General features: G+C 45.8%; 1 protein-coding gene across 4 annotated transcripts in view; it reads right to left on the bottom strand.

Annotated features, from left to right (window-relative positions):
* Positions 1-22,849, bottom strand: part of LRP1 (LDL receptor related protein 1) — a 494,504-nt gene that overhangs the window by 108,377 nt on the left and 363,278 nt on the right. For all 4 annotated transcript variants that reach the window (XM_075337062.1, XM_075337061.1, XM_075337063.1 and 1 more), the window contains 7 exons: positions 21,778-21,894; positions 21,569-21,697; positions 18,943-19,065; positions 18,624-18,764; positions 17,415-17,602; positions 12,848-13,040; positions 11,104-11,189 (listed from right to left, as the gene is read on the bottom strand). In XM_075337062.1, coding sequence (XP_075193177.1) covers positions 11,104-11,189; positions 12,848-13,040; positions 17,415-17,602; positions 18,624-18,764; positions 18,943-19,065; positions 21,569-21,697; positions 21,778-21,894 — 977 coding nt within the window. The remainder of the gene's footprint in view (positions 1-11,103; positions 11,190-12,847; positions 13,041-17,414; positions 17,603-18,623; positions 18,765-18,942; positions 19,066-21,568; positions 21,698-21,777; positions 21,895-22,849) is intronic.

The raw sequence follows: 22,849 nt of genomic DNA, 5'->3' as shown, positions 1-22,849 counted from the left end.
GAACACAACAGGCAGGTCCGTGATACTGTTGTGGAGAAGTTTAAAGCCGGATTTGGTTACAAAAAGATTTCCAAAACTTTAAACATCCCAAGGAGCACTGCAAGCGATCATATTGAAATGGAAGGAGAATCATACCACTGCAAATCTACCAAGACCTGGCCAGTCCATCCAAACTTTCATGTCAAACAAGGAGAAGACTGATCAGAGATGCAGCCAAGAGGCCATGATCACTCTGGATGAACTGCAGAAATCTACAGCTGAGGTGGGAGAGTCTGTCCATAGGACAACGATCAGTCGTACACTGCACAAATCTGGCCTTTATGGAAGAGTGGCAAGAAGAGAAGGGAATTTTGTTTACTTACCGTAAATTCCTTTTCTTCTAGCTCCTATTGGGAGACCCAGACAATTGGGTGTATAGCTTCTGCCTCCGGAGGCCACACAAAGTATTACACTGAAAAAGTGTAACCCCTCCCCCTCTGCCTATACACCCTCCCGTGGATCACGGGCTCCTCAGTTTTGGTGCAAAATCAGGAAGGAGGAAACTTATAAATTGGTCTGGGGTAAATTCAATCCGAAGGATGTTCGGAGAACTGAAACCATAACCAAAAGAACAATTCAACATGAACAACATGTGTACACAAAAGAACAACCAGCCCGAAGGGAACAGGGGCGGGTGCTGGGTCTCCCAATAGGAGCTAGAAGAAAAGGAATTTACGGTAAGTAAACAAAATTCCCTTCTTCTTTGTCGCTCCATTGGGAGACCCAGACAATTGGGACGTCCAAAAGCAGTCCCTGGGTGGGTAAAAGAATACCTCAATAAAAGAGAGCCGAAAAACGACCCCTTCCTACAGGTGGGCAACCGCCGCCTGAAGGACTCGCCTACCTAGACTGGCATCTGCCGAAGCATAGGTATGCACTTGATAGTGTTTTGTGAAGGTGTGCAGACTAGACCAGGTAGCTGCCTGACACACCTGCTGAGCCGTAGCCCAGTGTCGCAATGCCCAGGACGCACCCACGGCTCTGGTAGAATGGGCTTTCAGCCCCGAAGGAAGAGGAAGCACCGAAGAACGGTAGGCTTCAAGAATCGGTTCCTTGATCCACCGAGCCAAAGTTGACTTGGAAGCCTGCGAACCCTTACGCTGTCCAGCGACCAGGACAAAGAGCGCATCTGAACGGCGCAGGGGCGCCGTGCGAGACACGTAGAGTCGGAGTGCTCTTACTAGATCTAATGAATGCAAATCCTTTTCACACTGGTGAACTGGATGAGGGCAAAAGGACGGTAAGGAGATATCCTGATGAAAAGGAGATACCACCTTAGGGAGAAACTCCGGGACAGGACGCAGAACCACCTTATCCTAGTGAAAAACCAGGAAAGGGGATTTGCATGACAGCGCTGCAAGCTCCGACACTCTTCGGAGTGAGGTAATTGCCACAAGAAATGCCACCTTCTGCGAAAGACGTGATAAAGAGACATCCCTCAGCGGCTCGAAAGGTGGTTTTTGAAGAGCCATTAACACCCTGTTAAGGTCCCAGGGTTCCAGCGGACGCTTGTAGGGTGGAACTATGTGGCAAACTTCCTGCAGGAACGTGCGGACCTGCGGAAGCCTTGCCAGGCGCTTTTGAAAAAATACTGAGAGCGCCGATACTTGTCCCTTGAGAGAGCCGAGTGACAAACCCTTGTCCATTCCGGATTGAAGGAATGAAAGAAAAATGGGTAAGGCAAAAGGCCAGGGAGTAAAACCCTTATCAGAGCACCAGGACAAGAAGATCCGCCACGACCTGTAATAGATCTTGGCGGACGTTGGTTTCCTGGCCTGTCTCATAGTGGCAATGACATCCTGAGAAAAACCCGACGACGCTAGGAGCCAGGACTCAATGGCTACACAGTCAGGTTGAGGGCCGCAGAATTCAGATGGAAAAACGGCCCTTGTGACAGCAGGTCTGTGCGGTCTGGAAGCGCCCACGGCTGACCCACCGTGAGATGCCACAGATCCGGGTACCACGACCGCCTCGGCCAATCTGGAGCGACGAGAATGGCGCGACGACAGTCGGATCTGATCTTGCGTAACACTCTGGGCAACATCGCCAGAGGAGGAAACACATAAGGGAGTCGAAACTGCGACCAATCCTGAACTAACGCGTCCGCCGCCAGAGCTCTGTGATCTTGAGACCGTGCCATGAAGGCCGGGACCTTGTTGTTGTGCCGTGACGCCATGAGATCGACGTCCGGCGTTCCCCAGCGGCGACAGATCTCTCGAAACACGTCTGGGTGAAGAGACCACTCCCCCGCATCCATGCCCTGACGACTGAGAAAATCTGCTTCCCAGTTTTCTACGCCCGGGATGTGAACTGCGGAGATGGTGGGGGATGTGAACTGCGGAGATGGTGGAGGCTGTGGCTTCCGCCCACAGCAGAATCCGCCGGACTTCCTGGAAGGCTGCGCGTGCCTCCCTGATGGTTGATGTACGCGACCGCCGTGGCGTTGTCCGACTGTATGCGGATCTGCCTGCCCTCCAGCCACCGATGGAACGCCTTTAGGGCTAGATACACTGCCCTTATCTCCAGAACATTGATCTGAAGAGAAGACTCGGTCGGAGTCCAGGTTCCCTGAGCCCTGTGGTGGAGAAAAACCGCTCCCCACCCTGACAGGCTCGCGTCCGTCGTGACCACAGCCCAGGATGGGGGCAGGAAGGATTTTCCCTGCGATAGAGAAGTGGGAAGAAGCCACCACTGAAGAGAGGTTTTGGCTGCAAGGGAAAGAGAGACGTTCCTGTCGAGGGACGTCGACCTCCTGTCCCATTTGCGGAGAATGTCCCAATGGAGTGGGCGCAGATGGAACTGCGCGAAGGGCACTGCCTCCACTGCTGCCACCATCTTCCCCAGGAAGTGTATGAGGCGCCTCAAGGGGTGTGACTGACCCCGAAGAAGAGATTGCACCCCTGTCTGCAGCGAAAGCTGTTTGTCCAGCGGTAGCTTGACTACCGCTGAGTGAGTATGAAACTCCATCCCGAGGTAAGTCAGTGATTGGGTTGGTGTCAACTTGGACTTTGGGAAGTTGATGAGCCACCCGAACTACTGGAGAGTCGCCAGAGCGACGGTCAGGCTGTGTTGACACGCCACCCGGGAGGGTGCCCTGACTAGGAGATCGTCTAAGTAAGGGATCACCGAGTGGCCCTGAGAGTGCAGGACCGCCACAACGGATGCCATGACCTTGGTGAAGACCCGTGGGGCTGTCGCCAGGCCGAAAGGCAGTGCCACGAACTGAAGGTGTTCGTCCCCGATGGCGAAACGCAGGAAGCGTTGATGTTCGGGTGCGATCGGCACATGGAGATAAGCATCCTTGATGTCGATTGATGCTAGGAAGTCTCCTTGTGACATCGAAGCGATGACCGAGCGGAGAGATTCCATCCGAAACCTTCTGGTGCTCACATGCCTGTTGAGCAGTTTGAGGTCCAGAACGGGACGGAATGATCCGTCCTTCTTTTGGCACCACGAACAAGTTGGAGTAAAATCCGCGACCACGTTCCTGAAAGGGAACGGGAATCACAACTCCTTCCATTTTCAGAGCGTCCACTGCCTGAAAAAGTGCGTCGGCCTGTGCAGGGGGTGGGGAGGTTCTGAAGAAACGAGCCGCAGGACGAGAGCTGAACTCTATCCTGTAACCATGAGACAGAATGTCTCTCACCAACGGTCTTGAACGTGTGGCCATCAGGCGTCGCCAAAGTGGGAGAGCCTGCCACCGACCGAGGATGTGGGTAGGTGAGGCCGAGAGTCATGAGGAGGCCGTCTTGGAGGCAGTGCCTCCTGCGGCCTTTTGGGGGCGTGACTTGGACCGCCACGCATAGGAATTTCTCTGGCCTTTCTCCGGCCGGTTGGACGAAGAGGCTTGGGGCTTGGCGGAGGGACGAAAGGACCGAAACCTCGATTGGATTTTTCTCTGCTGAGGTCTCTTAGGTTTGGACTGTGGTAAGGAGGAGTCCTTTCCCGAGGATTCCTTAATAATCTCATCCAGCCGTTCGCCAAATAAACGTTCGCCAGAAAAAGGCAAACCAGTTAAGAACTTCTTGGAAGCAGAGTCTGCCTTCCATTCGCGTAGCCACATGGCCCTGCGGACTGCCACCGAATTAGCGGATGCTACCGCTGTACGGCTAGCAGAGTCCAGGACGGCGTTCATGGCGTAGGACGAAAAAGCCGACGCCTGAGAAGTCAAAGATGCAACTTGCGGAGCAGAGGTACGTGTGACCGCATTAATCTCAGACAGACAAGCTGAGATAGCTTGGAGTGCCCACACGGCTGCAAAGGCCGGGGCAAAAGACGCGCCTGTGGCTTCATAGATGGATTTCACCAGGAGCTCTATCTGCCTGTCCGTGGCATCCTTGAGCGATGAGCCATCTGCAACTGAAACTACAGATCTAGCCGCCAGTCTAGAGACTGGAGGATCCACCTTGGGACATTGAGCCCAACCCTTAACTACGTCAGAGGGGAAGGGGTAACGTGTGTCATTAAGGCGCTTAGTAAAGCGCTTGTCCGGAAATGCTCTGTGCTTCTGGACAGCATCTCTGAAGTTAGAGTGATCGAAAAACGCACTCCGTGTACGTTTGGGAAACCTAAACTGGTGTTTCTCCTGCTGCGAAGCCGACTCCTCTATAGGTGGAGGTGGGGGAGAAAGATCTAGCACCTGGTTGATGGACGATATAAGATCATTTACTAAGGCGTCCCCCTCAGGTGTATCAAGATTGAGGGCAACGTCAGGGTCAGAGCCCTGAGCTGCGACGTCCGCCTCTTCCTCCAGAGAGTCCTCAAGCTGAGACCCCGAGCAGCGTGAGGAAGTCGGGGAAGATTCCCAGCGAGCCCGCTTAGCCGGTCTGGGACTGTGGTCCGTGCAGGAGTCCTCCACGTGAGACCTAGGGGCCACCCCGGGAGCACGCTGCGGCGCAGACCCAGAGGGGCCTGGAGGCGATGATCCAACAGTGCCCGGGGCCTGTGTAAGGACCGGTCTGGACTGCAAGGCTTCTAGTAGCTTGGCAGACCATTTGTCCATAGACTGAGCCATGGATTGTGAAAGCGACTCAGAGAGTTTCTCAGCAAAAACTGCAAACTCTGTCCCTGCCGCCTGGACAGTGGAAGCAGGAGGGTCTGCCTGAGCCGAGGGGCCCACTAGTGACCGAGGCTCCGGCTGAGCAAGTGCAACAGGGGTCGAGCATTGCTCACAGTGAGGGTAGGTGGAACACGCAGGTAACTTAGCCGCACAAGAGGTACAGGTGGCAAAATAACCCTGTGCCTTGGCACCCTTGCTCCTTGTGGACGACATGCTGTTGTCTCCTAGGAGAGTGATCACTGAGGGTATATAGCCAAAAGTAAACAACCCGGCCGAACAGAGAAAATATATACGAATATATATATATATATACTCCGGCACCCTAGGGGGACCAGCACCGGGTGACCGGTGTGGCTTACCGACCGCCCAAAGCGGAGTGTGTGTCCACCAGATTCCCTGCCTTAGGTCTCCCAGAGCTGCAGAGCTCGTTCCTGAAAATCCTCCACCGGCAGAATGTGTGTAAAAATGGCTGCCGGAGCTCTCAGGGGAGGAGGGAGCCGTGGGTGGTGACTAGTAAAGTGCGGGAATCTGGGGCCCACAGTGATCAGTGAGGGGGGGGGAGGAAACCTAAAGTCTGCTCCAGCCCTCACTGCCGACGTCAGGTCGACCGTCCCGCCCTTACCCCTGACTGGCAGGCCCGGGGGCGGGAGTTATGGTACTAGGCCGCAATGAAGCCGGGGACTAAATTTAATACCGTGGCCGACAAACAGGCTCGGTCGGCGCGGAAGTCCCGGTCTTCACAAACCAGCAGCTGCTGCAGCGTCTGTGAAACAAGCGCTCCATGCACAGTCCCCATGGGGACACAGAGTACCTTTAGATGCAGGGCCCTGTCCCTGAGGATACATAGACTCCTGTCCGTCAGATTCCCACAGGGGCTGCGGAGGGAGCCCGGTCCCAGTAAATGGATGACCGGTCAGGATCCCACTTCTCCCAGAGCCTCTAAGGGATGGTGAAGGAAAACGGCATGTGGCTCCAGCCTCTGTACCCGCAATGGGTACCTCAACCTTAACAGCACCGCCGACGTAGTGGGGTGAGAAGGGAGCATGCCGGGGGCCCTGTGGGGGCCCTCTTTTCTTCCAACCGATAAAATCAGCAGCTGCTGCTGACTAAAATGGGAAAGCATGAGTGGATGTGTGCCTCCTTCCACACAAAGCATAAAACTGAGGAGCCCGTGATCCACGGGAGGGTGTATAGGCAGAGGGGAGGGGTTACACTTTTTCAGTGTAATACTTTGTGTGGCCTCCGGAGGCAGAAGCTATACACCCAATTGTCTGGGTCTCCCAATGGAGCGACAAAGAAAAGTAATTTCTCAAAGATATCCATAAAAAAGTGCATTTAAAGTTTGCCACAAGCCACCTGGGAGACACACCAAACATGTGGAAGAAAGTGCTCTGGTCAGATGAAACCAAAATCGAACTACTTGGGCACAATGCTAAACGATATGTTTGGCGTAAAAGCAACACAGCTCATCACCCTGAACACACCATCCCCACTGTCAAACATGGTGGTGGCAGCATCATGGTTTGGGCCTGCTTTTCTTCAGCAGGGACAGGGAAGATGGTTAAAATTGATGGGAAGATGGATGAAGCCAAATACAGGACCATTGTACAATGATCCTAAACATAAAGCAAAATCTACAATGGAATGGTTCACAAATAAACATATCCAGGTGTTAGAATGGCCAAGTCAAAGTCCAGACCTGAATCCAATCGAGAATCTGTGAACAGAGCTGAAAACTGCTGTTCACAAACACTCTCCATCCAACCTCACTCAGCTCCAGCTGTTTGCAAAGGAAGAATGGGCAAGAATTTCAGTCTCTTGATGTGTAAAACTGATAGAGACATACCCCAAGTAACTTATGCTGTAATCGCAGCAAAAGGTAGCGCTACAAAGTATTACCTTAAAGGGGCCGAATAATATTGCACGCCCCACTTTTCAGTTATTTATTTTTTAAAAAAAGTTTAAAATAAGCAATAAATTTCATTTAACTTCACAATTGTGTCCCACTTGTTGATGATTCTTCAACATAACATTAACATTTCTATCTTTATGTTTGAAGCTTGAAATGTGGGTAAAGGTTGAAAAATTCAAGGGGGACGAATACTTTCGCAAGGCACAGTAGTACCAAATGTACAAAAACACAGATATTGGCAATCTTGCGCTTATTCTTATATTATATAACTATCACTTGAATATTTTGCAAACAGGAGAATATTTCTCCAGGTTCAACAGTGGGTTAACTGTGGGGATAATAAGTGAAATATCAGAAAATCCATGCTCAGTGCTTAGCAATAAGTCAATATCATGTAAACAATTAAGTGACTGTTCCATGTCTACTTTAATGTAATTTTGATGCTGGACACACACATAGTGAGCGCCGGCCAATTCCCCCTGATATCATTGCTAAACATTGCCAAAAACAATGAAAGCTAAACTAGATTTTAGTTTGAAGGAAATAAAAATAAGCCCTGAAGGCTTCAATCTGTATATGTGAAGTGAGTATCCGACCACCCACACTGAAAACCAGCACATTGTGTTATGAGCCCAGACTGGTAAGCCAGGTAATAGCAGCAGGGTATCATCGACAGATGCAGCCGAGTATTTGTAATATCTCAGGGTTAGACATTCAGAGTCTTCGTACGGACCGCTATGCATGGACCAGTCACGAATCTCCGTACCGAACCTCAATAGCAGATACATACAGGTGCAGCTCAATAAATTAGAATATAATCAAAAAGTTAATTTATTTCAGTAATTCAATACAAAAAGGAGCCACATATATTATATAGAGTCATTACACACAGAGGGATCTATTTCAAGTGTTTATTTCTGTTAATGTTGATGATTATGTCTTACAGCCAATGAAAACCCAGAAAAATAGATTATTATATAAGACCAACTGGAAAAATGATTGTAAACTCAGAAATATTGGTGCCTTCTGAAAAGTCTATGCGTCAATGCGGCGTGGCATGGAGGCGATCAGCCTGTGACACTGCTGAGGTGTTATGAAAGCCCAGGAAGCTTTGATAGCAGCCTTCAGCTCGTCAGCATTGTTTGGTCTGGTGTCTCTCATCTTCCTCTTGATAATACTCCACAGATTCTCTATGGGGTTTAGATCAGGTGAGTTTGCTGGCCAATCAAGCACTGTGGCTATTAAACCAGGTATTGGTACTTTTGACAGTGTGGACAGGTGGCAAATCCTGCTGGAAAATGAAATTTCCATCTCCAAATAGCTTGTTGGCAAAGGGAAGCATTAAGTGCCCTAAAATGTCCTGGTAGACGGCTGCGCTGACTTTGGTCTTGATAAAACACAGTGGACCTACACCAGCAGATGACATGGCTCCCCAAACCATCACTGATTGTGGAAATTTCACACTAGGCCTCAAGCTTCTTGGATCGTGGCCACTCCACTCTTCCTCCAGACTCTGGGACCTTGATTTCCAAATGAAATGCAAATTTTACTTTCATCTGAAAACACCTTGGAACCCGGAACAACAGTCCAGTTCTTCTTCTCCTTGGCTCAGGTAAGACGCTTCTGGCGTTGTATATTGGTCAAGAGTGGCCTGACACAAGGAATGCGACAGCTGTAGCCCATGTCCTGGATACATCTGTGTGTGGTGGCTCTTGAAGCACTGACTCCAGCAGCAGTCCACTCCTTTTGAATCTTCCCCAAATTTTTGAATGGCTTTTTCTTAACAATCCTATCAAGGCTGTGGTTATCCCGGATGCTTGTACACCTATTTCTACCACACTTTTTCCTTCCACTCAACTTTCCATTATGTTTGGATACAACACACTTAAGAGCCAGATTCCTTAGCAATGATCTTTTGTGGCTTATTTTCCTTGTGGAGTGTGTCAATGGCTGCCTCCGCTACATCTGTCAAGTCAGAGGTCTTCCCCATGACTGTGTAGCCTACTGACCAGACTAAGGGACCATTTTAAACACTTAAGAAGGTGTTTGTGGTAATTATTCTATTTTTCTGAGATAATGACTTTTGGGTTTTCATTGGCTGTAAGCTATAATCATCAACATTAACAAAAATAAATACATGAAATAGATCCCTCTGTGTGTAATGACTCTATATATGTGTTATCCTTTTTTATTGAATTACTAAAATAAACTAAGTTTTTGATGATATTCCAATTTATTGAGATGCACCTGTACATGCCCCCTGAAGAAGCAGGGTGAAATGCCAGTTGGTATGCGGGGCTATACCACAGTGTTTGTCTAATCATGGGTTGGTTATTATTGCTAGTCTCTGTTATGGCCACTAAATAGCATCCACTAACATAGATTCCTTGAAACATCCTTATGTGTTACAATTGGACTGTTGTATTTATTATTACACGTAAGCAACTTTGCACGTTATATATATTTTTTTCATTACCTTCAATATTTCTATGGCCTAACATAGTTGTCTATTAAGCACATAGTAAGATTGCGAATTTGGATACTACATGCAACTATTCACACAATAGGGCTACTATATAACACATTTCCTATGGTTTGATATTATATTGACTTGGATGAATAAATTTATATTTAACAGTTTACACCACAGTAAAGATACTTTGCTTTAATCATTTGTATCACATTTTGGCATCACAATTTAAACCAAAGCCCCTTTTCACCGCAATCCATGCCCACTGTTTCCTAGGTGTTGCCCCCTCATCAAGTTGGCAAAAGTGTCTTACACATCTATATATATAATTGCCTTATTCTGTCTGTCTTGCTCCAAAATGACGTCATTACAGGGACAACCGTCGCCACACCGCGCGCGCTAAAGAGCCTGCGATGAACGGCTCAGCTACCTGAACAGCCCTAACTACGGGCCGACAGGACGCCGTCTGACACTTTTACCCGCACCCACACGGAGCCCCGACTCCCCGGTGAGTGCTGCACCCCAGGGAGCCCACACCGGCAACCCAGCAGACACATACCCACCGTTCGCCTGCGCCCCCCGCACACATTACCCCACTCGGCTCCACCCCCCCCCTGCACTTTGCATGTATACACTGTACACACACACACACACACACACATTACCCCACTCAGCTCCACCCCCCCCGCACTCCGCCCACAGCATGTATACACTGAACACACACACACACACACACACACACGAATAGTCACCTGTCCCCAGCCATGCAGTCCCCAGGACTGACGTCCTCAGCGCCATGGCCCCGCTCGGCTCCACCAGCCCCACATATTACCCCACTCGGCTACGACCCCCCCCACATATTACCCCACTCGGCTACGACCCCCCCCCCCACACTCTGCATGTATACACTGAACACACACACACACACACACACACACACACACACACACCTAGATAGTTACCGGTCTCCAGCCATGCAGTCCCCGGCACTGACGTCCTCAGCGCCATGGCCCCGCTCGGCTCCACCCCCCCGCACTCCGCCCCCCGCACACATTACCCCGCAGGATGGGGGCACATGTCAGGATGGTGGCTGCACCACGATGGGGGCACATACCAGCATTGGGCTACATCACAGCATCAGCATATTTTTACTTAACTTTACACTGTTCATGACCTTCTTTCGTTACAAGCCATGGACATCATTAAACATTAGACTCATCTATTAAAACTGATCCTTCTGTTGTTTGTCATTTTAAAACCAATAAACAATTATAAGAATACTAAATTAAACCTAACCCATCCAGTGTATTCATTACCTTATTATTCAATCTGCTAACCTACATACACATTCCAGACTACCCGATACGTTAGAACCGGGCCACCTTCTAGTAATAAATAAGGCGCATGGCATGGAAGACAATTTTTGTAGCAAATTAAGCCACAATTCTACAGGATTTACCTTCGCAAATCTGCACCAATAAAACAATGAGCTAGCCCAAGGATCCTTCTCAGCCAAATAGTAAAAGAGGAAAGTGCGGCACGGCTTTTAGCACACACCCCTCATACAATGGACTGGTGACCCAGTAACGGAAAGTGTCTCGTGTACAAGTGTGATATACTCACCTGCTTCAGTAGGGTGTAATTGGTGCCTCCCAGACTCAGTTTTCTCAAATAGTATCGGTTTGCAAAAATTAAGAATGGCTCTTCCACTATTAGAAAAAGATAAAAGCCTTAATTTAAAACCTGACCACAAGGGAAGAACAAGTTTTAAAATATAATGTAATCTAAACAGAAACTTATACCAAGAAAACAAATGAAAACTTTTCCTATCAGCGCTCCTGAATATATAATATATAAATCATGGCAGCAGTCCTTTGTATAAGAATGCAAGTCTACATAGGAGCATAAAGATCTGGCGCCATCTCCTGTGAACGTCTTTACAGATACTGAAATTTCTTCACATTTCTTAGAAAAGTTTGTATGCTGAATTAAAGGGGGTAGCCATCTCCAGGAACTTTTTTTTCTTAAAGTGGTTGTCCACTACTTGGAAACTCCTTTCTCATTTCCCTTGTTTGCCCCAGAAAAATAAATAAGGATATACTCACCTGCAGTGTGGCCCTGGATGCAGCAATGCCTGAAGTCGTGTTCCCGGGACCCACATGCCATTGATATGACACACGAGTCCCACAACCAATCAGCACCCAGCGTCTGTCTCCCCGCCTTCGGACATTTGAGCAGGAAGTCAACGCAGCGTTCACATCCTGCTCAAATGTCTGAAGATGGGGCGAAGAAAGCAGATGCGGACTGGTTGCGGGGCTCGCGTGTCATAACAATGCCATGTGGGTCCCGGGAACACGTTTCAGACACTGCTGATACCATGACCGCAGCGGAAAGGAGTATAAGCTTTTATAGTTTTCTGGGCATAACGAAGGGAAGGTGAACAGGTTGTCCAAGTAGTAGACAGCCCCTTTAAGTATTTTTGCAATTGGCTTTCATTTAAACATTAGCACCATTTGACCTTTATAGGCTCTTTACATCCCTGACCAGTTCATGAAAGACAAATAAAATACATACAAACTCTCCCCCTACCGTAAGACCTACATGGCGGGTTGGCTGTTGGATTTCGTTAATAGACCGCACAACCCCAGGGCCGTAGAAGGCAAACCGTGTAAAATGTTAATGAAACGACACAGAAAAAATGTTTTTTAACCCCATTTACATGTGTTGTAGCTGTTCTGTTTTGTCACAAGTCAGCTTATGGGATCACCAGTGAGGTCTTCTCAATTAGGCCTCTTCAGACCTAATCAAGATCGAGCGCTCGGAGAAAAAGACCAGCATCCATGTGGGCATGATCAATTTTCTGTTTATTTAACCAAAGTACACTTTATTTATACCATTTACAGATCAATGTGATATTGCAAATAAGGCTTCTAAGCTGGACTTTACAAGTTGCTCATATGACCTTTAAGTTTTAGCAAAGCAAAAATGTAGAGTCATGCATATGAGATAAGAAGAAGATAAGAAGAACATTTAGAGACAAAATAATCCTTGAGCATGTCTCTTATTCCGAAGGCTCCATAATGACTATGAACTACCACCAGATATACTTACTAATAACAATAAAATATCTTTAATGAAGAAATATAGAAACTATTAACCCTTCTATATCACATGCATTTAAGAAAAGAAAAATGTCCCCAAACAGTGGACAACCCCTTTTAGCACCTATTTTCAAAATCTAAGGTCTCTATAGTGAAAGAGAAAAGCAGGAAACGGCTTCTTTCAAGATAACTGACATTTGAGCTAGGTAAATTAGATATGAGACAATAGAGAATCTTCTTGCTGAGGAGAAGTTAGATTTGCTTACTATCGGCAGCACCGACCACCTTGCAGCTCGTACTGTCGTTTGCTCGTACTTCATAGCCGTCAATACACAAACAGCGGAAGCTTCCGATGGTATTTATACACCTTTGGCTACAAGGGTAAGTGGTGATGCATTCATCAATGTCTACACAAGTTTTGCCATCATCCTTCAGCCAAAAACCAGGACGGCATCTGCACTGTACGGGTGACAAAAAGAATTAACAGCTGTAAGAAAATTACTAATTAAAGACAAAAGGCAATGGAGCCAGCTCCACAAATACAGATCAAAGTGCTCCAGGTGCTCGGAACTCCGTTCTGATTAAACGTGAGCAACATGTAAAGAAGACCATTGCTCCAGCTCCTTGGGATAAAACTCAAAATAAACTTTTTTCAACTTGGTTAAAATTCTATAACGCTTAATAGATATTTGAGAGAACCACATCAGAGGGGAAAAGTGACCCGTTTTGATCATGCGTCTGCGATCGTAATCAGACCTTGGTCTCCTTCACACATACTAAAGCTTATATACTGTATGGGAAAGAACCAATCTACCCTTACTAAGATCACGACTAAAATTTACAAATGCAATTTAAATTATATTTAAATCACAAATACTTATACAATATGTCAAAAAACAATAAAAGCACACATAAAATAAAATTATATCTAAGGACAAAACACCAAAATCAATAATGAAACATAATCTCACTTCGTTTGTTTTTAACTTAAAGGTACTGTCACACATAACGAGATCGCTAGCGAGATCGCAGCTGAGTCACGGTTTCTGTGACGCAGTAGCGATCCCGTTAGCGATCTTGTTATGTGTGACACCTACCAGCGATCAGGCCCCTGCTGTGAGATCTCTAGTCGTTGCAGAATGGTCCAGGCCATTTTCTTCAAAGGCGATGTCCTGCTGGGCAGGACACATCGCTGTGTTTGACACTGTGTGACAGGGTCACAGTGACTGCTGAGATCGTTATACAGGTCACTACTGCGACCTGTATTGTTCCTGCATCGCTGGTAAGATCTGACTGTGTGACATCTCACCTGCGACCTCCCAGCGACTTACCTGCGACCTCCCAGCGACTTACCTGCGATCCCTATCAGGTCGCATCGTTTTTGAGATCGCTGGTAAGTCGTTGTGTGTGACTGGGCCTTAAAGGTGGCTTTACACACTGCAACATCGCAAACGACATCGCTGTAACGTCACCGGTTTTGTGACGTAATAGCGACCTCCCCAGCGACATTGCAGTGTGTGAAACACATCAGCGACCTGGCCCCTGCTGTGAAGTTGCTGATCGCTACAAATCGTTCAGGACCATTCTTTGGTCCTTTGTTTCCCGCTGTGCAGCATGATCGCTAGAAAGTCTCAGTGTGTAAAGGGGACTTTACAGCGACCTCGTTAGAGACTTCCCTTTCAAAAAGCTGCTTTACAACGTCCCCAATGACTAGCTAGGTCGTTCTGCAGGTCCGGATCGCTGTTGCGTCGTTGGCCAGGTCTGCATGTTTGACAGCTCACCAGCGACTCACCAGAGACTTTGTAGCGATCCCGGCCAGGTTGGGATCGCTGGTGGGATCGCTGGTGGGATCGCTAGAAAGTCTCAGTGTGTAAAGGGGCCTTAAGCCTCAGGTGTAAGGAGACGTCTGATAAGACATAATTAAAGGTCTTACTGCAGATGAAACAGTACTGATAAGACTCAGAGTATATGAAATATACGGATAGTCCATGATGAGAACCTTTAGCTTACATGAAGTACAACTTACAAATGACTTTTTCACAAAGCGAATGAATGTAGACAACATTCTCAGAATTACAATTCATGAATTGCTTAAAGGGAACCTGTCAGCAGATTTGGGGCCTATGCGCTGTGGCCACCACCACCAGGCTCTTATATAGAGTATTCTAACATGCTGTATATAAGAGCCCAGCCTGCTGTATAGAACATAAAAATCACTTTATAATACTTACCTAAACAGTCTCTACGGTGGAGTTGAGTCATATGGGCGTCTCTGTTGCCGGCACCTCCACTTTCGGCCATCTTCGTCCTCCTTCTGAAGCCGGTGTCCTACGTCATACACACTCGCCGATCCCACGCATGTGCACTACAATACTTTGATCTGCCCTGCTCAGGACAGATCAAAGTGCGCTTGAGCAGGATCTCAATGCCGACAAGTGTGGATGACGTAGGACGTGTCATGCACCCCGGTTTCAGAAGAAGGACGACAAAGATGGCCGAAAGAGGAGGCTCCAACACTGGAGACGCCCATATGACCCAACTTCACCGCAGCGACCGTTTAGGTAAGTATTATAAAGTGATTTTTACGCTCTACACAGCGGCCTGCGCTCTTATATACAGCATGTTAGAATTCTGTATATAAGAGCACACTGGTGGTGACCGCAGCTTATAGTCACCAAATCTGGTAACAGTTTCCATTTAACATTAGAATTATGAGAATTATTGTAATTAAAAAATGTTTTTGGTACAAATGCTTGTTTACCAGTACTAAATATTTCACTCCATATTTGAAGACGTCTCCATAGAAGTAAGGCTTCTTGGAATTTGGGAACAAGATTCCTGGACAGTTTAAATAAACAAAGTGAAATTATGTGTCATTATTAATCTTGGTGTGTTTTTTCCTTATATAGGCTTTATTTTATATTTGTGCTTTATTGTTTTTTTGCCATTTTTTGTATAAGTATTTATGATTTTAACATAATTTAGCTTGCATTTTGTTGATTTAGGACCTTTTTCAATGGTGAGGTTTGTAAGGATAGATTGCTTGTTTCCCATATATAAGCTTCAGTGTGTGTAAAGGAGACCAAGCTCTGGTTAAGATCGCAGGAGTACGGTCGAAACGAGTCGCTTTTTTCCCTTTTGACATGGTTCTTTCAAATATCTATTGGACGTCATGGAATTTTAATCATGCTGAAATAAAGTGAAGCTGGAACAAATTTTTCTTCTTTATACTAATAAAAAACACCACAATAACTCGAGGTAGTAAACATCTATAAACGCTTACTTAAGGGCTATTGCTTAGTTATTCCATCAACGTATGATTGGTGGGGTCAAACCTTTGGGACACTTAAATCTTGAGAATGAAGGAACTGGAGTTTGTCTTACATAGTGACGCCTTGGTCACCCAAGAGTGCGGAAAACAACAGTGGAAGGGATGTGGCGCTGCGGCCCCTACATGCTCAGTATTGCTGCAGGTCCCAGAGGTAGTGCCCCCAATGATCATATAGTTATGGTGTTTTTCTAGTGATTCACCATCCCTTTGTATGATGGGAATACCCATTTATACCCTTTTAATGGTTTTAAAGCTTTAGCAGGGCATTAAAGTGGCCATAATCCCTCTAAAGTCTTTTAATCTACACTACAAAGCGGGTGAAACAGAGCAAAATAATATATACTGTTATTTTAAAAAGTTCAGTAAAACTCATATTTTATCATTAAAATCATCAGCTCTTCCTGGGTTTAGTGGTCCAGTGGGCGGTCTCACTGTGTTTAAAAGCTGTCGAACACTAATTAAAGGGAACCAGCCATCAGGATTTTTATGTATAAAGTAAAGCCAGTGCTATACTGGCGCTAGGCTGCTGAATGTAAGCATAGCTTTTGTTTTAGGATTGGAGGTTTTATTTCAGAAATACGTGCAAGTAAAGTTCCAGCAATGCACTGCTATTTGATTGATAGCAGCTCTAGAATATATAATATGTGGGTGGGGTTTTGCTATTTCCGCCCCTGTCTGCTGCCTGTCCTTGGCAGATGCTAGACTGTATGGGCTCCCTTCCAGGTATGAGTCATTTCGGTCTTGTGATTGGGCTTTATTTTGAACACGCCCCTTACAGTGTAGCATCTACCAAGGACAGGCAGCAGACAGGGGCGGGAATAGATAGCAAAACCCGACCTACCTATTAGCAGCTCAAATAGCTTTGCATGTCTGTAACTTTACTTGCACATATTTCTGAAATAAAACATCCAATCTTACAACAAAAGCTATGCTTACATTCAGCATCCTAGAGCCAGTGTAGCACTGGCTTTACTTTATATATGAAAATTCTGCTGGTTAGTTCCCTTTAAGACCACCCACTGAGTGCAGCTGCCTCCCTGTGACAAAGGGGAGGTATGAGATTTTTTTTATTATGAGGCACTTGAGAGGGCCAAATCTGAGGCCCAGTGGTCAAAGGATGAAAATGTTCAACATTTGACATGATACATACAATAAAGCAAAAGGGGTTGGCCCGTCTCCGCTCACTTGCACTTTGGAGATGAGCGGTGCCAGGGTCCATACAACCTGACACATTATTCCCCTGTCCTATTATAATGAACAGGACATGTGTATGAGACCTGACGATCGTGCAGGAGTCTTGACCGGTGTGTGGCGTTGTAACACCTTGGCAATGCGGAAGCAGAAATGCCAGACAACTCCTAAAAAGTCAAATTTAGCCCATGAACTACAGATTATGTATATTCTCATCATTTCAGACAACATACTTTTATTATGTGTGATTATATGTAAATATTATAAACATAAAAATACTTTTTCCCCTTTTTCCATGGCTTGACGTGTACCTTGTAGCCAATCTTGAGGTCCTCACACTCCTGACTGCAGCCACTCAGCCTCTTGTTCTGACACTCATTGATAAAGCAGTTGAGCTCATCCGAGCCGTCCCCGCAGTCATTGTTGTTGTCACACATAAGATGCTCTGGGATACACTTGCCGTTTTTGCAGAGGTAGAATGTATCATTGCATTTGCCTTCTGCAAATAAAATAAAAAATCATTAATTTACCAGCATTTCCTATGTGAACCAATATTATCCCGTGTGTATTCACTTTATAGAATGGTCATTTACATTTAGTCTACCCATCTTCTCTATTCTGTAACTGATCTATGAGTAACATCCTCCACGACCCAAACCTAGCACCTCCTTCTCTAAGGCGTCATGCGCACGCTGCAGGTTTTGATGCATTTTTGGTGCAGTTTGAGGAGACCTTTTAGTCACCACAATCTGCATGCTTTTCCTTCCCAGCAAAGTCTATGAGATTTCATATATACTGTGCCCACGTTGCTCTTTTTTTTTGTGGGTGACCACCAAAATGCAGCATGTCAGTTCTTTTTGCGCTTTTCATCCATTGGTGATAAAAAAAGCACACCAAGAATGCATGGTCAAAAAATGCACCAAAAACATGCGGGTTTTTTTGGCCACAGGGTGCATTTTTGTGGTTAATACAAAACTGCAGCATGCGGACATACCCTTACACTTCTCTCGTGCTGCGCCAGTTTTCTGGAATGCACTGCCCCAAATAATCTTACTAATACCTAGCCCACACCTTTTTAAGCGTGCTTTAAAACACAATACTTTAGACAGGCCTATCACCTCACTTCACTAATTTAACTCTTTCCTGTTCCTACATTTTCTTCAGAACCTGGTGCCTCCTATTCATTCTCCACATCTTCCAAGCACCCAATAGCACTTGGTAACTACATTTCGATACTGGCTGATGACTGGATCACGTACCATTATATGAAAACCCCTATTTATTATAATGATTGCTGTACCATGCCTAATGAAGAGGCTCTACCTACTGTTTCCCCCTATTTCCTTGTAGATTATAAGCTTGTAAGCAGGGTCCTCACTCCCCCTGTAACTGGTGAACTGTGTATACCTTTCTATTGACTTTATTATCTGTATATGTCCCCACTTAATTGTAAAGTGCTGAGGAATATGTTTGTGATATAGCAATAAAACTATAATTATTATTACAGCTCTTAGTCTTACCAGTGCTGGTACAACGTGGATTTTTCGGTGCCTCATCAGACTTATCATGGCAATCAAATTCTCCATCACATTCCCACTGTTTGTTTTGTAGGCAGCGGCCATTAGCACAGCGGAACCAGTCAGGTCCACAGGTAGGATACTCTAATCAGTATATTAGAAGAGAAACCTTATTAGAAAAGGGGAATTGTCTAGTGAGATGCTCGGACGTTGCCGTCCTACATGGATCTGGTGATAGAGGATGAGTGCTCAAAAAAAAAAACACCCTGAAATAGACAAATACTAAACATACAAGTATCTGTACAACTTGGAGCCAACTCACCGCACTCGGCAGACTCGTCCGATCCGTCACTGCAGTCGGCGTCATGGTCGCACACAAACTGCTTAGGAATACACTGCTGGTTCTGACACATGAATTCTTTGGAGTCGCAGGTATTGTTGAAAACTGGAAGTAAGGAGACATTATCTTTATTTCTTAGTTTTTTATAGGACTGCAATAAAAGCGGTTATCTGCTGCGGACATGAGTGCTATCCTCCAAGAAGCACAGAAAAAAGTCAGTAAGTCAAAGGGCAATTTGGAAAAACAGTTTCGACGAACAACAAAAATACTATGGATCGACCAATGGGTGAGCACCAAGCTTGTTTGTCGAATGATAAAATCTTTATGCTGGAATATATAGTAAATCATCATTCTCGGCAGCACATCATGGAAACAGCGGATGTGCTGCTGACTGCCTGATAATGTATGGCCAAGGAACGATCACGCTGACGATTATTCTGCCCCATACAGTTTTTATCGGCTTGTGTGTATGGTCTAAAACTTCTATATGGTCGGTCATTGCTCCTTGAAGGGATTATCGCAAAGACTACCTTTTTTTTCCAAAACTCCCTGTAGTCTAATAACCTTTCTAAAGTGACCGAACTATGACTTCAGATACTCACTGGCTAATATCACCAATCTTTTTTCTGGCTCCATAACCAGTGCTGACCATGTGACCACAGTAGACTACATTTCCCATAAGCACCTGCTTCTTCTCCAGCCTCCCGACTCTCCCCTCATAAATAACATGAGCTACTCCTTGAGGTGCACTGGGATCTCTTAATGGCCAATGGGGTGGGACTGACAGGAGGATACTTGGTGCTGTGCATACTTTATAATGTTGTATCATGGTAATCCTGGTCAGTCCCCACCACTCTATATAAAGGTTTCTAATCCTTTATCATCCAAATCTATATGTCTTTTAGATACAGCTGCCCCATGTATCCTCTCCGGTCTTTGTTGCCTAAAGCAACCAATCACATTGCAGCTTTCATTTTACCAGAGCTGTTAACAAAATGAAAACTGAGCTCTGATTGGTTGTTGTGAGCAACAAAAACAATTGTGCAGATTGTATAAAGGCCCAGTTGTATGTAGATTGTAGTAGGTTTCCACTATAATGATTATAGACAAATGTTTATACGTTCAATCATGCATTGGTCGTTTAGTGAAAGGTACAATTGCGCTTAGTTGGCTTTAACTATCACATAACAGTATAATTTGAGAGGAGGGTCACTGTTGTATTTGAGAAGAGAAGATGCACAGTGTCCATGTCCTCTGCGGACAGTGCAATCGTGTGCCACCTCACTGCACAGTAAGAACAAGACCCCCACCAGTATCTACTGAGCATGTGCAACCTATTAGAAAAGAACTACAGGACGTGTCCATAGCAACCAGGAAGGCAAACGCCTCTGACCTGCGGGTTTCAGTGGGTGATATCCGGAGCATGAAGCACTTTTGGAACTTGATGGCATTTGACAACTATATTTATTTTAGGATTTTGAGCCACTGAGATGTGATTGATATTGTGGGAATAACCCCTTTTTAATGCTCCTTAACAGAGAACACACAAATACACTAGCGGATTAGCAATCCATTTCCTTTTCAAAGCATATGATCAGATTACTTCTAATCAGATTAAACAGGACTGAGCCAATTGGCACGTAACAAGCAATCTCTGCTGAAATTACTTCTGAAAATTAATTTCTCTCTCATAGATGGATCGCATACTGCAAGGATATGCCATTGCTTTCTGATTGGCAAGTGGACCCTCTGCCGCAACCCATAAAATAAAGAGGAAATAATGCATGGGTGAAGCTATATCACTGTCTAAGGGTACGTGCCCAGGAGACCACAGCTGCCCGTACCCACGATCCAGGCTTGGGGTGCTGCGGTCTCTCTTCTGTTCTCCCTGCTTGTGACTCTGCAGAAAACAATTGATATGCTGCAGCTCGGGAAGCCGAATCGCAGGTCAGTTTTTGCTGTGGGAAAAAAAGCACAGTGGGCATGTGATTTCTAGAAATCCCATCCACTATGCTTGTACTGTACATCACAGTGATTTGAACGTGGCTAAAGCATGCTACATCCAAAACGCTGTGAACACTGATCATGGACATGCAGCCTAATTGTTTCCCTTACAGCGTTACACCAAGCACTGACTGTGTAGGGGAACTGAACTCAAATAGGGCCAAAGTGTGTTCTTCACACAAACAGGAGGTCAAGGGCCACTGAACAAAAAAACAAAAACCACTGAAGAGGACACCGCACACTACCAAAGACATGTCAACTTCATTCTCTGGACCGTGGGCGTTCCAGAAGCGAGACCCTCCGGTATATTGTAGGGATATACCAGCACATTATAACATGGGAAATGCCAAGCTATCACCAAAGTGTACAATAAGGTTAGAATTATACAGAAGCCTTTAAACCTCATTTAGATGACCATGTAAATAGTGTCTGGCTGGAAGGACATTACAGAGAAAACTGGAAATGTACACAGGTTATATGGGAAGGGATATTCCATCACACAAATCCTGGATTAATCAGCGGTAACCTTCTCACATAGAGGGCCTTTTACAGATATTTTGCTAGACAACGGACACATTTGAACAAGGGGCAGAAATGTGCTCACCACAGCCGGCATGGACGCTTTCGTCCGCTCCATCTTGGCAGTCTTTATCGCCATCACACAGCCAGCGGCGGGGTACACACACATGGGTACTCGGGCACTGGAAGGCTTCAGGGCTACATGTAGCAGATTCTGAAACACAACAAAGTATTGCTTCTAACATTCGCTTCTGCTGAAAAACAAGGAGGCAAAAACCCTGGGTAGTGACTTACGGCAACGGATGTCCTCATCAGATTTGTCCCCACAGTCATCGGATCCATCGCACACCCAGTGTTTGGAGATACAACGGTGGTTATTGCACTCAAACTGCATGGAGGTGCAAAACTTGTCTGTACAAAAGAAAACAAAATCTCAAACAAGGAACATGGTGAAGAATGAGAACGGATCTGCTCAATTCATCTACACACTAGTCCCTCTGGTCCACCATAAACTTCAATAAATCTGTTTAATAGGCTAAACCACATTTGGCTGTCCAGCAGCTCAGCCTGGATTTCATGTGGCAGCAACCTCAAGGATGGGCATGTCGAATCTTTTTTTAATGTGTGCCCTATGGGCTACAGTGCGTATTGCATCTGATGTCCTGCTGACTAAAGGCAGATTTACACTGCCCGATCATAGGGAACAAGGATTCACAGCAAACAGGCTACAGACCAAAAAACTAGTTCTTCAGGTGAAATGATCTTTTAGTTAGTTCAACGCCTCATTCCCATTTCAGTATTTCTGCATTAGTGTTTATATGCCAATGCCAGGAGTGCAACACACAGAGAAAAGCTGGGATTGAAAGCTTGTCCCCTGTTCTGTCATTTGGAGATGATACTGGATTTAGCAAATAAATACTGATCAAAAATACTGATGTGTGAATGAAAAAGATCATTGTTCTCGGTATCACACTTTTTTGCAAACAGTAGACGTGTTAACGAAACTGATGACATCCTATGCCTACTGAGCAATCTATTACCGATGGCTCTGATCATAATAAATGTGCTCTGCCCGTCTAAGCAGACTAACAAACAACCGCCAACCAGCAAAGAGCTAGCCAATCGGCAGGCGTTTAGTGCCACAAGTCGAGTGGGCTATACTTTATGCAGTCGCAGCAAAAGTGTTGGAATCATTGTTAAAATTAGCCGCCCAAATAAAAATTCTTAAAGGGGTTTCCCATGATAACAAGGTCTATAAGAACTCTGCTGCGGTAAAGCCACTGATCAGAAGAAGGAAATGGCTACATAACTGTTGCACCACTTTTATCCATATGACATATACAGTGCCGACTATGTGCATATAAAG

The sequence above is a fragment of the Anomaloglossus baeobatrachus genome, chromosome 2, assembly GCF_048569485.1.
Source record: "Anomaloglossus baeobatrachus isolate aAnoBae1 chromosome 2, aAnoBae1.hap1, whole genome shotgun sequence".
Lineage (NCBI taxonomy): Eukaryota > Metazoa > Chordata > Amphibia > Anura > Aromobatidae > Anomaloglossus > Anomaloglossus baeobatrachus.
Note: the sequence above shows the minus strand (reverse complement) of the source record. Positions and strands in the feature narration are given on the sequence as shown.